Here is a 15,301-nt window from a genome sequence, read left to right as displayed (position 1 = left end):
ACAGAGTAAAATGCAGGAATAATAACCCTGTGCAAAAGGAGTGAAACAAAAATCATGATAAGATTCTAAAAGAGAGAGAAGAGAAATATTAAAAAAATGGTAAATGTTTTAAAGGCTTTAGGAACTCTTCAAAATGAAGAAACAACCCTGCAGAAGTAATAGTTGATTTTGATTCCTTTGGTAATGTTCTTTCAAAGACGACATAAATACCAAAGATAATATTCCTTTAAATTCGAGGTGGTATAAAAACTTAAGAATATTCTAGATGCTTTGAGTGATTAATTAATATGAAAAATTACCAAGAGCAATAGATAGCAACAAAGCAGAAAAGCAAGTAAAACAGATTTCCTAATACCAGTAAAAGACTCAGAGGATGATCAGAATCTAGATGGACTGATGTAGTTAGAAGAGCTTTATACGACCAAAATATTAAGATCTAACAAACTGGACTGACTCCTGACAATAAGACCAATTCTGGGGAAAAGTATTGACAGAAATCTAGTAATAATATAAACGTAACCTCCATATCAGCCAAGGTGGATGAAATAGTGAGACCAAATTGCACTTCTTATCCATGTTATTCAATAGGTGTTACAGAATCATATCCAGATTTAGCTGGACGTCTATAGATGTCATGGCCGGTTTGGGGGTTAATTCCATAGCATTATCATGGATTATGTATACCCTTGATGGCACATATCAGGAGTGTGCATGTGAAAACAAAAGCAAGAAAGCAATGAAAGAAAATATCTAAGGGGAGATAATACAGTCATCTTGAATATATTTCAGTAAGGCAGTTATACAAACCCACTAACAATTCAAAAAATGAATTGAAAAATGAAATGCTTAACTACAATGGTATTGTACAGATGCATTAACTGGTTTTGAGACATCTTTATATAATCTACCTTTATTCAAATTTATTTATCATAATGGTTAGCTGTTCAAACTTAAAAAACAGGAGTGCTTGCTTAAAGGTCAAATCTTGATAATTGGAGAAGGCCTCCAAAGTGTCTTTTAAGGAATGCAAAAGGCTTCTGACCCAACATCCAATCTCACCTTCTTGTGGTGCAACCCATTATTAGGTGTCCACCATGATACTGAATGAAAACGGATGGGTTGACAATTTTGTGATTAGCAGACCACACTGTATCGTGTTCTCGCTTAAATAAAAGGATGACAGTACAACAACATGAAATGTCATGCAGGATGAGACATATCCTGGTTAAATAGGTGTTACAGAATCATATCCAGATTTAGCTGGACGTCTATAGATGTCAAGACCTTATGTCTTTCTTCAGGAACTTGAAAATGGCACTGTTTTCATCAGAAACTCATCTACCGGAACAAACTTATCATTGACAAAATTTGAGATAGGCACATCAACATAAGTATCAGAGAAAAAGAAGTGGAACCAGCAGAAGAATTAGAGAATAAGTCCATCATCCACATAATTGGCATTACTAAAACAGACATGACAAAAATAGGTAAGATTCATATGTTTAACAATTGCATGATGTTATATTCATCCAAGTTTCAATACTAAACCAAACCAATAATCTTGAATGGCAGATTAAAGTTGAATGAGATGACATAAAGAAAAGGAGAAATTTGATCCTAGCTGGAGATCTGAACAGCAAAGCAGGAAATGTGTTGGGAAAATTTGGAGCAAAGAGCAAAGCAAATAATAATCATGGTCAGTACCTGCTGAATTTTATTCTAAACATGGTGTAATTCATCATGTGTGGTGATAGGATGCCACGTTGCAGGCCTATCTGTTTAGCAAATTGTTGACAAATTAGGTCATACCAGGTCAACAATCGATGATACCACACTGAGATGGAAGCGAAGGGTGTCAACTGCAAGTGCTACCCACCACACCCACTGAAAGTGACTGTAGGGTGCTAAGGATAATATATAAAAACTGATTCACTGGCTGACATGTTGAATGCAGAGTTCCAGGAATTGACTGGAACAAGAATTTGCACAAAAACATTTAGAACCGAGGCTCACAACATGGATTTCCATGATAGGACTGCAATATGCAAGTGCCACATTACCTGAACCAAAATGCAGCAGTTTTCAGTAGTGCAAAGAGCATGTACAGTGGGATATAGAAGCTTGGAAAGCTGTGCTATGGAGCAAAAACTCTCTATGCTACACTCTCTACCGAGCAGATGGTCAAGTGTAAGTGGGCCAGGTAAACATCTCTTACCAGAGTGTGTAACCCCCAACTCTGAAATTTGGAGGTGGTGGTATGTGATGATATAATCCTGTTTTTTTTCCCCCTGATTTGGGCTCAGACCTCTGTTTGTGGTGCCACAAACACTGACCTTCAAGAGGAATCTGAACTTTCTGGACAATGCAATGCTTCCAACTTTGTGGTGTTTCTAAGAACTGCAATGCACCATGTTCTAAGGCTGCTGCTGCTGCTGCTGTGTAACTACTTGGTTTGTGGACATAAATCTCACCAGACTTGACTGGCCTCCACAGAGCCCTGATCTCAACCCTACTGAATGTCTGTGGGATGAACTGGAGCTTCAGGTGAGGTCAAGGGATGTCCTCCCCACAACAGCCTGGGACCTCATTACATGCCCACAGAAAGAATAGTCCAAAATTCCCACTGATCGCTATCATACGCTTGTGGAAAGTATGCCCTGCAGGATTGCTGCAGTCATTACAGTGAGAAGAGGTTCTGCAATTAAAGCTTGCAACTGCTTGTTCCTCACACTATCGTGTCCATTGAATTCTTTCCAAGCAGTGTATATTCTGCTCAGCAGGTACAGTTCTGTTTTGCATTTCTAGCCGAGAACTCACAGGAATAAGAAGATATACTATGTTTTAGCAAATATCTCCCTGAGTGTGATGGAAACTACTGTTAGGTCAGCAACTGTGCATCCATTATGTTCAAGGATAGACAGCTGGTGAGTGGTTTATCTATCCAACATTTTCTGAATTCTGTCTCAGGCTTCTTTACTGTTGGCTGCTTTTGTTATGGAAGATTCGATCCAGGATTCTTTCTCACTCTAGTGACAGATATCTCCTTCTTGAGCTTAGGCTGTTTGAAATCAATGCGGTTTGTTGTTTTGGGGCATCTGCAGAAGATACTCCTGACTGCAGAGCAATCATTTCCCCCATGGCTTATGAAAATGAGGAAACTGACTAGATGTTTTAGGAAATGCAGTTGATGCAGCTTGTGCAATATGCTCTATCACATGGTTCACTGCATCATTAATAGGAATGAACTGACCTTGTTGTAGAATAGAATTCTACCAAAGTAGAAAAGGTGGGTGAGTCAGGGTGGGGAAATGACTGCTCCCAAATAAGTTCTCATCAGTTTCCTACTTGAAGAGAGAGACAAGTTTTGGTAAGCAGACAATTGAATCAACGGCAGTGAATGTTTGGACAGGCATATGGAAAAAGTTGCTTTTTGCATTTAAGAAGGATAGATTACTGTTGTTGAAAAAAAAAAAAATATGCTGCTGGTGTTGGTTTGGGCATACCCCACAGTGCTGTGACTATTTAAATATCCCCAATTAAATGTAAATGGGATGGTAACTGAAATATGATATAATCAAGATCATCCTAAGAGATATTTGTAACAGGAAGTAAGTAGAATGCATCATGCTGTTATAAGGGATCTGAATGAGAGTTTGATGACAACTACCTCTATATTTGTATTAAGTGGGAGTTGTTGATGGGAAGGGGGAGGGGAACATTGTTGCCCACAATGATGAAAATTCTTCGGTAGGAAGGTCTGTCCTTCCATCTTGTCATCATGAACGATAGCTACATTTTGTAATACTAGATCATTACTGGGCTCCAAGGCTTCAAGTGTGTTTAGTGCAGGCAAAGGCAGATGTATTCCCCTGATGTATGTTGTATGAAAGAGATGCCCTGTTGCGTCGTTTTGTTGTTATTGTTTCTATGAGAATTTCCCTTGAATGAAATTGCTTCAATGATTTTGGGAAATCCTGCCACCCTTGCAAACCATGGATGAAAAAGGGTGACATTTTCCTAGAGATTATTAAAAAAATTTTAATTTTAGGAGAAGATGGGATAAACTCCGAACTGTATAAATTTGCTGGAAAAAAATTTCGTCAGAGATTATTAAACTTTTTTAAATAAAATACATACAAATAGCAATAGAATGGAATACTAGTATAGAAATACCCATATTTTTAAAAAAAGGGAATAAAACAAAACCTGCTAATTATAGAGGTATTAGTTTATTGAATACATGCTACAAAATATATAGCAGAATACTTAATGAAAAACTGAAAATAATTAGTGAAAAAATATTACTAGAATGTCAAATGGATTTAGAAAAGGAAGCATTGCAATGTATGCAGCTTTCTGTTTAAAACTACTTATAGAAAACAGAAGAGAATTTAATTTAGAAAATCTTTTGTTTATAGATTACGAAAAAGTATTTTACAAAGTAAAAAAATATATACTGTTTGATATATTACAAAGAATAAATATATCTAATATTTTATTACATGCAATATTCAACATATACAAAGATAATGAAATAAAAATAAAAATAAATGAAAAAATGTCTGAAAAACAATCTATAAATCAAGGAGTAAGACAGGGATGACCTCTGTCTCCAACACTTTTCAATATTTATATTATGAAATATTAATACAGTGGAACACCTTAAACAATCCAAGTATAGAAATTTCCCAGAACAACAAAATAAATATGCTATTATTTGCAGATGATCAGGTAATGATATCAGATAAAGAAGACAATTTACAAAGAGCAATATATAATTTAAATATTATAGAAGAACAGTTTGGAATGAAAATTTCCATAGATAAAACTAAAACAATGGCATTTTGTGGACAAACTCCAGTTGGAAGTAAAATAGTAGAACAGATAAATACTTTCAGTTATCTTGGATGTGAAATATCATATGAAGGAGAAAAAGACAAAATTAAAAACTTCAAAATTTTTACAGATTATAGGCCTGATAAATAGAAAACTCAAATCCAAATATAGTACAAAAAAGAAACACGCTTGAAAATATACAATACTTTAGCAGTGCCCATATTATTATGGGCACTGCTAAAGTACCCATAATGAAATCTGGGCAATAAGCAAACCAAATAAACGAAGAATAAAAACAAGTGAAATGAGATTTATGAGAAGAACTGCAAAATACACATTATTAGACCAAAAAGGAAACAAAGATATTTTAAAAGAACTAAAAACAAAATCAATAGAAGAAAAACTAAACAATTATAAACAAAAATGGATAGAACATGTAAACCAAATGGCCAACACCTGATATCATAAACAAATAATAAAATATAAACCAAGCAGAAAGAGAAGGCTGGATAATGAGACCGGAACAGACCAATATGGTCTATATCCGTAATTAGCGTTATAATGATGAAGATTTTCCCAAGTGGATGTTCTTCAGTTGAGTGTAGTACCTGTTGCATCTGATGTTATTTGCTTTTTTATTATTTTTTCTGTTGATGTTTGAATGGTTTCTGGACATGAGTGAGGCTTGTTGATGGCCTCTGATAAACTTGAGGATTAAAATTTTCTTGTTCATAGTGGAAGTTTCATTCAGAGCCAAAACTCCCAACTCACTACCAAACAATGACTGCAGTGAGGAGTGGGATACTGGGGCTACTCCAGACACTATACTAACATCACAGCTATCTTGGCTGGTCCCTGGACCATGGGGAAAGGAAACCTACTGCAACACCACTGATCCTTGTAGACAAGACCACTAACTGAATGATCTAAGCTAGGCCACTGAGGAATGCCTTTTTAATGAAGCAGGGACCAAATTAGTGCAAGACCACCAGGATTTCAATTTCTGGATGTCAAAGGGCAACATGACATACACAACTGCAAGGTAGTGGATCCTACTGATGGCAGTCTGGAAGACAGGATAGTAAAAAAGATTCAGAAGTATAGAATATGAGAAGAAAAGCACTGAAAAAGAACAAGGAAAAAAAGAGCCACTTGTAAGTCCCCTCCCATGAACAGGTGCCTCACATAGAGAGAAAGAATTCAGCAGAAGCAGAAGAAATTGTTACTTAATATCCACTTCGTAAGGGTGAATTATCCAGATAGAGATGTGATGACAATAACTGATATACGAAGAGAGACAGATGAACTGAAGATGCTTAGAATGTAATGAAATCTCAACATGAATTGATGTAGGGGATTGGATGAGATATCACCTGCTGCTGCTGCTGTGTTGTTATGAAAAAGTCCAAGGGAACTTGCAGTACCCCAACCAAGTTTTTAATTTAAGTCTAAGTATATCATCCAGAAGATGCTGCAGTCTCTGATAACAGAGATCAATGTGAGGAGTAGATGGATTAGAGATACTGAGGATATAAAATCTTCATGCAAATATGACCATGGGATTAGATGATATCATGGCTCATTAACATACTGTTTAATTTAAGTTTCAGTAGGCTGGGATCCCAAGGAATGAGCACAAGATAATTCCATTATATAAAACAGACTAAAAGATAGAGGTAGAAAATTACAGACTAACCATTATATCAGGAGTGGTAATTAACAGAATGAGAATTATTGGGAAAGTTGGGTAAGATCCAAATTCATAAATGAGTCAAGAAATATGATGCTCTTTGGGCAAAAAGCATATGAAGAGAAGATACTGGGATAGTAATTTACTCACTTTGTATTAGAGCTGTTTAGCTGTTTATTATTTCTTCAAATAATAATAAACAGCTTTACAATACATGTAACTAGAGGTCAGTTACCATACAAAACAATAAATACATTTATGTTGCAAGATTTTTTTTTTGTTTACTTGGTTATACTATAAATTAAAAATGCCAAGAAATTATATTCTTGGTTTAAATAGAACCACATATTTTAAGTATATAGAGGCTAATGACTTTGCATCTCCTTTCAGACATGTATAATGCTATGTGTTTCATAATGCAAAGCACACTTCCTTTCAAACGTGTATAATGCTATGCATTTCATAATGCATAACATTATACACATCCAATAGGAGGTATGCTTTACACTGTGATACTAAGGCAATTGATGCAAAGTCATTAGCCTCTATATACAAGTAGCCTAGTTGTGAAGATACTTCAAGCAAACTCTATTTGCTTATACCTGGATAAAGGATTAAACAAAGAATATAATTTCTTGGCATCTTTATTTTATAACAAATAAATTTACATTCAGAAATTGAAAACTTAAGGCATATTTACTTACGACAATGGAACAATAATCAAATAAGGCCCATTTACTCTCTTTTTTTCCATTAGGTAGGTGACCAATGCGATGGTTTGGATTGTTTTCCCTAAACCCATTTCATCTGCCAGAATGCCATTCAAATTATTGTTATACAGGGATACCAACCATTCCAATCCTTTGACCTATACAACCATAATATTTATAAGTTACATAATTTACTTAGAACAAGGACAGTTTGGTAGGAATGTTTATATACATTCCATTAAACAATATATTATCAATGGAAATAATTCTGATAAAATGAGTTCTATAAATTTTATGAAATTTAACAAATTCTTAAGCAAAACAAAATTATTATGTGTTATGTTGTAGAGACCACAGAAACATGATATTATAGAAATATTCACTACTTTAATATTTGTGCATATGAGTGAAGGAGACTAACCTGCTTGATAAATTATTGGGAATAAATAACTCACAAATACTGTATTTGCCGGTGTATAAGACGAACTTTTTTTCTTTGAAAATAAGTCTGAAAAACAGGGTGCATCTTATACCCCGATACTCAGTTTTTTATTGCTTTCATTTCAGGAAATTTTCTCTGTTCTGAGTTACGCGATTGCTTCCTTGCAGTGTTGAGAGTTTCAGTTACGTAGAGTTCAGTGGATGCACTTAAAACTGCTTGAAGGAGTGTTTGTACATGTTCACACAAAAGGCTGGATGGATGGAGGAGGAATGAAGTTATGGATAGATAAACTTTGGTCTAGGCACCCTGGCAGACTGTTGAAGAAGCCTGCCCTGCTAGTATCAGTTTTGTTCTCACACAACAGAAGATGTTAAAAATAAACTCAAGGAATTGAAAACTCAGTTAGCTGTAATTCCAGGAGGTCTAACTAGTTAGCTTCAACCTTTAGATACCTGTATTAATAAACCATTTAAGGGATTTATGAAGTAGAAATGGAACAGCTGGATGCAGTCTTCAGATTTTGAGGTTATGCCGTCAAGAAGAAGGAAGAGGCCTAGCATTTCGCAAGTTTGTGAGTGGGTCAAAGCTTCATGGGATGCTGTGAAAACTGAGACAGTGGTTACATTTAAGAAGTGTGGCATTAGTAATGCACTGGATGGTACAGAGGACAATTTGTTGCATGAGGACTCAGATTCTGATTTAGAAGAAGTTTCAAGTGTCTCTTCATTTAGCTCTGTAGATGAATTTCTGGGTTTTGATGAAGAAGATTAAAAAGTGGGTACTCTTTCCTAGTTAGATTAGGTATTTGTTGAAAGTAGACCAACTTATTACTTTATATTTGAAATACTGTAAATTCATCATATTAATCAGTGATAAAGTTTTTTCCCTAAAAAATGTGTACAAAAAAGGGGGTGCATCTTATATGCCAGCAAACAATAAGCATCAGTGGATTTCTTAAGAACCTGATTAACCTTTTCAATGTATTTTAACTGGGTGCATAAGCTCTTTGGAAACCTATTTTTCGTACTGAGGGATAAAATGGAATGATAGTTATGTCACTTATCTGTGCAATCAGTATTCAGCTTAAAATATACAGAATACAGATTAAGCTAAAATCCTGTCACTATTTAATTTCACACTTAGTATAATTTTTGATTTAAACTATTAGTTATTTTATCTTCATGGAGCATTACTGATTTGGGTCTACATTTACAGAAGACAAATATACTATAAAGCAACATACTCTAATATTAGAAGCAAGTAATTTAGTTAAGTTAATGTATCGCTAAGTATAATGACTAACATCTAAAGATAAGTAATATAAAGGCAAACAGAACCAATAAAAAATAAATATTCAAATAAATAGGCAAATAAAAAAATATTCAATATGATGAATGCAACTGGGAACAGATGACTGTTCAAATAATCATTTATCATTATTTTTTCTTTTTATTTAATCTTATATTTACCTAATGGTAAAAAATAAAATACCAAAAAAGTAAAAAAAAAAATCTAAATAAATATATATAATAAACTGTAAATGTTTTAGTTTCAGGAAACCATTTTTTTTACCCAAGAGATAAGGACGCTCATTTAGACTCGATAAAGGAATGCTTCAGAAGATTCTTTAAACAATCTTTCTAATTTGAAAGATTTATTCCTTACACCAATTTTAAGATATAAAGAAATATAATCTCTTGCCTAGAACCATAAGCCAACTTTGGCATGAGATGTTCAGGTTCCTTACATTGAAAAATCGCTCTTCAGTTTTTCAAATAGTTAGCCATCTGGAGAGAACTTCTAATACAAACTTCCATATTATAAGCGTAAATAGACAACTGCCATGATAAAAGCTAATGAATATAATGAAATATTTTCTCAAATGTCAATGGATTGCGACACTTAAAAGAATACTAACCAGAGATCGAATGAAAACCTAACAAAAAAAGTTCACTACAATACAACTTTATTCAAGTTGTATAAAAGATGTAGGGTGAAGATTTTTTTACGTGAAGAGTGTTGGTGAGTGAAATGCATTGTTGGGGTGCATTATGAATGCATAGAGTGTTAGGCAGAAACATTGAAAACATTAACTGCATCCTGAATGGAGAACCTATAGAGCAAGTAAAACATTTCAGCTATTTAGGCACAATTTTTAGTGAAGATGGCAAAATAAATTTGGAACAAATATAAGATGTTGGGAAGTCAACTGAATAAATTTATATGGAATAAGAGGGAGATTAGTCATAATACTAAGCTCTGTATACAAGACAGTATTATCACCAATTTTAACTTATGGAATGGAGAGCTGGGTTAGAAATAAAACACTTGATTAAAGACTGGAGACCTCTGATATGAGATTGCTATGAAAGACGAATTGATTGAAAAAATGGCATCGATAGCAGTATTACATTAAAAATGAGGATATTAGGAAAGAACTTGGCATTGGTAGCATTCATGAATGTGTTAGTAGAGCTAATCACTGGTGGTATGGCTACTTAAACAGAATAAGAGAGGAAAGATTAACTAAACAAGTGTTCTTTGCCAGGATGGCAGGAAAAAGACCCAGAGGAAGACCAAGATGTAGATGGATTGATACAGTAAAAAGTGCATAGAAGACAGAAATATAAGATCTGATATTATTGAAATGTGTTGACGGATAACAGGCTAATCTGGAGGAAAATTGTTGATAGGAAGTTAGTAATGATATCACTTTTCATGTAGTACTATCATGAGATCCTGTACATCCCCTCCCCCAAGGGTATATGTCAGGAATTTGATGCTAACTTCTACATATTTTTGAATTATTACTGCTTTTAAATCCTTCAAGTGATAGTTGCACACCATGATACTCCATTCAAAGTCAATCATTACGGACAATGACCTTTGATCATTGTCTGTAATGAGCAATCTATAGTTTATTTATACTAAAGAATGCACACCTGTGAGACAAAAAAAAAAAAAAACAGAAATATCTCCTTACTAAGTAGAATCCATTAATAACATGCAACTGAGATGTGTGATGCACAACGGTCTATATGAAATGTTTCATACATAATTTTATACACTTCCTGAGAAGAAGTCCTTAGTAATTAATGATAAAATTACTCATGCTTATACATATGTGAATTAATTTGTTGCTTCCTTCTACAATGTACTAATAAAAAGGTTTTACTATTTCAGATGGCAGTACAAAAAGAGTTAAATCTAGATTTCTGATAACCCCCCCTCCAAAAAAAAAAAAAAAGAAGAAGAAGAAGAAAGAAAAGAAACAAGCCAACTCTACTGTACTACGCAAGCTGAGAAAAATGTTCATATTATTCACTATGGTAAAGATGTGCCTACTTTGTAATATACCAAAAAAATGATAATGATGCTGTTAAAAACAAAAAAAAACAAAAGCCATAAAAAGATTTTGGAAAGAACATAAAAGATAAATATAAAAGTGGTAAAATGTTTTGAAGGCTGTTATGAAGACTTAGAAATGGAGGAAAGATTACCAAAAATGAATCAGAGATCATAAAAACTGAAGATATTCTGGATGGAACAATTGAAACAATTCTTCAAAAAAAAAAAAAAAAAAAATGGAATAGCAAGCAAGAGAATTATAATATATTGAAAAAAAAAAAACTTACCATATTATATACCAGAGGAGAAATTAAGATCTTATTTAAACTATTTATATATATATATATATATGGAAATATGAACAGTTTTCTAAACTTATCTCCATAACATTCTTCAATGATTCCATAAAGTAAAGATCTGAGATTATATTGACAATTTTGATATCAGGTTTAATACCACTTTCATTAATAATGCGATCCACACAGATGATGAACAACAGTGGGGATAATGTACGCCCTTTTCTAAGACATGATCTGATTTAACATCAACTACCTTCATGTATCTCCTTTCAATTCTAACTGCTGAGTTGTAACTCAAATAAAGATGAAGTATTGCTTGATACATCAAGCAATACTTCATAACTGTAGTATTTTGGACAGTTGTTCTCTTGGCACCTTGTCATATGCATTTTCCAGATCAACAAAAATACAGAGCAATGTTATATTACCATGATTTCAAACTATTTGTCTTAAAGTGAATAATCGATCTTGACAACTTCTATTTGGCCTCAATCTAGCGTGTTCTTCTCAAAGTTCTCTTCCACATATTTTCTCAGCCTGTTTTCAAGTATGCTTATATAAATTTTACCAGGATACTCAGATGGAAATTCCTCTATGACCATTTCTGGATGAATATTATCTACACTAGCTGCCTTTCCATTTTTCACATTTTTGATGTCTTTTTCTACTTCAAATATTAATATGTATTCTTGTTACATTCTTGAATTATTGAAAATCAGCAAAAAAAGACAAGAGAATGAAAAGAGGCAGGAACATTGAGAAACATTAACAGCAACCTGAATGGAGAACCTATAGAACAAGTAAAACATTTCAGCTATTTGGGCACAATTTTTAGTGAAGACTGCAAATTAAATATGGAAGTAGACAACAGAATTAGCAAAGCTGGTATTGTAGGAAGTCAATTGAATAAATTTATTTGGAATAAGTAAGAAATTAGTCAACTAGCTGCATACAAGGCAGTGCTCAAACCAATTTGAAAATAAGCATCTGAGAAGTGGATTAGAATACAATGTTTGATCAAAGACGTAAGACCACAGATATCAGAGTTCTGAGAAATATTGGGGAAGGGGGTGAACAGAAGGCATCAATGGCAGTATCATGCGATTTCTGCATTACTTCAACCTTGAGATCTCTTCTGCATCTGGTTCCCACTGATGAGACCTTAACAAAGATTAAAACTGGTCTGGGTAATGGCCCTTCTAATTCATAGCATTATACGCACTTGAAAGGATGTGTGTTTTACATTACGGGATATTAAGGAAATTAATGAGAAGTCATTAGCCTTGATATATAAGTAGCACATAAAGATATTTCATGTGCAAACTTTGCACGCTTATACTTTGATAAAAGATTAAACAATATAGTTTCTTGCCATCTTTAATTTAAATATCATATTAAAAATGAGGATGTTAGTTTTTAGAAAAGAACTTGACATAGTTAGCATTCAAGAATGTGTTAGGTGGTATAGTCATTTAAACAGAATATGAGAGGAAAGGTTAACTAAACAAGTATTCTATGATGGGTGGGGAAAAAAAAGAAGAAAAAAAAAGAGGAGACCAAGATTTAAGAGCAAATTGATACAGTAAAAAAAAAAGCCTTAGAAGATAGAAATATAACATTGGATTCTTGACAGATAACAGATTAATTTGGAACAAAATTGTTGACAGGAAGTTAGTAATTACCATAATTACTAACTTCCTGTCAACAATTTTGTTCCAAATTAATCTGTTATCTGTCAAGAATCCAATGTTATATTTCTTTTCATATAGTATTATCATAATATCCTGTACATCTCCCATGAGTGTACATGTCAGGAATTTGATGACGACTAACCTGTAGTCTTTCCTGACAAAAACATATTACTTCTATCGCATCTTCAGACTATAACTACATTTTTCTACAGACACATCCACTGGTACTACTTAGAAGAGCTGAAATCCATCATTTCCTCCATTTCTGCTAAACCTACAACAACACAAGTAACAGCTATCCAACTCCTATTTCTAGTTCTACTATTACTACCACGTAAGCCTCATCCACATCTGATCTCTAGAAGTATTATCATAAAGACTACATCCTACAGCCTTTCAAAATGAACTTCAGCAAATTCATTCTCTCAACTTCTGCAAATGCTTGGTATGAACTTATTATTATTATTTTTTTAAATTAACTGTCTATTTATCTTAAAGTAAAAATCTGATCCTTACAACCAACATTTGGCTTGAATCTAGCATTTGTTTTTTTTTTAAGTATGCTTGCATAAATCTTACTCAGTTTATAGAGATGTGAAAATTGTGATAGCTCTACTCGAATCAAATAGAATTTGACAATCTGACCAAGCATTATGAATTATGGGAAAACTTTTGTACCCTACATCAGTGGTCTCCAAAGTGCGATACGCATACCCCAGGGGGGTATGCGAGTCGATACGTGGGGGTACATCAAAAAAAATTTTATATTGATAGGAAAAATATTAAGTAATTAATTAAAGATAAAGAATATTACTTTCTTTCATCAATTAAACATATATTTAATATAGACAAAGACGTTATAAAGATCCTGTAAACTTAAATTTCCGAGTAGCATACATTGGACGACTTTGCACACATATTGTCCTTGGCAAAGCTGTCATGTTTTTTAAAACTAGGGAGTAAATATCTTACTTTTTATCATTGCCATTGTTTGTACAGCATCCTAGTGTTGACAAGCCCATCTAGAGAAGGAAAATTGCTTAGTTATCCTGCTATCTACAGATGACACCACAGTTGTATTAATTATTTGACTATTGGTAGTAAGTTTAACGATTTTTTAGTATATATTGTTTTTGTGCAATTCAAACGCCTTTTTGTGCTTGCTTTTACATTTACACTAGAAATAGTGAATTAATATTATCAAAATTGATTACATTTTTTAAAAGTGTTTGATATTATCAATAGTAAATGAATTATATTTAAATTTTACAGATTAACCCTCACGAAATGGATAAATGGTTAAAATAATTTCCTCCAAAGAAACCACGAATTGAAGATAATTATGATAGTACTTCTACATCAGACGAACAACAAGGAAAAGATAGGATTGATTCTTCTATTCAAACAAGTTCGTTATGAGTCAAATTAAGTGATAAAAACATTAATCTGAATCTTAACAAAACCTTGCCCAAGAAAGTTCAAAATTATCAAGAAGACTACTTGAAATGGGGATTTACATCAACGATAGTCAACAACGAACCTCGTCCTATATGTGTATTGTGTCATGAGACGCTATGTAATGGAAGTATGAAACCATCATTATTAGCAAGACACTTAAAAACTAAACATCCTGAACATGAACACAAATCTTTACAATTCTTTGAACGATGTTGGAAGACATGCAATTCTCAATCCAAAAAATTAAAAAAATTCACTAAAATTAATGATAAATATTTGGAGGCATCTCGAGGTTGTTGCATTCTTAATTGCAAAAGACCAAAAGCCACGCATCATTGGGGAAACACTTGTACTCCCAACTGCCATAAAAATGGTAGAAATAATCCATGGAAAAGAATATGCAGATAAACTAAAATGTATTCCCTTATCAGCAAATACTATTGGTAGACGTATAGAAATCATTGCAGATAATTTAAAGAAGCAACTATTAAAACAAATGACTCAATGTGGGAAATTTTCTATACAGCTTGATGAAATCACAGATGTTGACAACATGTCTCAGTAATTGGTATTTACTAGATATTATTTTAATAATGAATTACACGAAGAACTACTTTTTTGTGAGGAACTTCAGGAAAGACGTACAGGGGAAGATATCTTCTCAACAGTAAACAACTTCTTTGTTAAAAACAATATTTTGTGGAAAAACTGTTCAAGCATAACTAGCTATGGAGCAGCTGCTTTAATTGGTACAAAGAAAGGATTCAAAGGAAAAGTAACCGAAATAGCACCACATATCAAATTCATTCATTGCATTATCCATAGGC

At 33.3% G+C, this 15,301-nt stretch overlaps 1 protein-coding gene across 6 annotated transcripts in view; it reads right to left on the bottom strand.

Moving 5' to 3' along the window:
• Positions 1-15,301, bottom strand: part of brm (ATP-dependent helicase brm) — a 677,861-nt gene that overhangs the window by 382,659 nt on the left and 279,901 nt on the right. For all 6 annotated transcript variants that reach the window (XM_090410652.1, XM_090410651.1, XM_090410655.1 and 3 more), the window contains one exon: positions 7,231-7,394. In XM_090410652.1, coding sequence (XP_090266778.1) covers positions 7,231-7,394 — 164 coding nt within the window. The remainder of the gene's footprint in view (positions 1-7,230; positions 7,395-15,301) is intronic.

Source organism: Typopeltis vanoorti, chromosome 20, assembly GCF_054136105.1.
Source record: "Typopeltis vanoorti isolate ZY-2024b chromosome 20, IOZ_Tvanoo_1.0, whole genome shotgun sequence".
In the NCBI taxonomy this organism is placed as follows: domain Eukaryota; kingdom Metazoa; phylum Arthropoda; class Arachnida; order Uropygi; family Thelyphonidae; genus Typopeltis; species Typopeltis vanoorti.
This window is presented reverse-complemented; position numbering and strand designations above follow the sequence as displayed.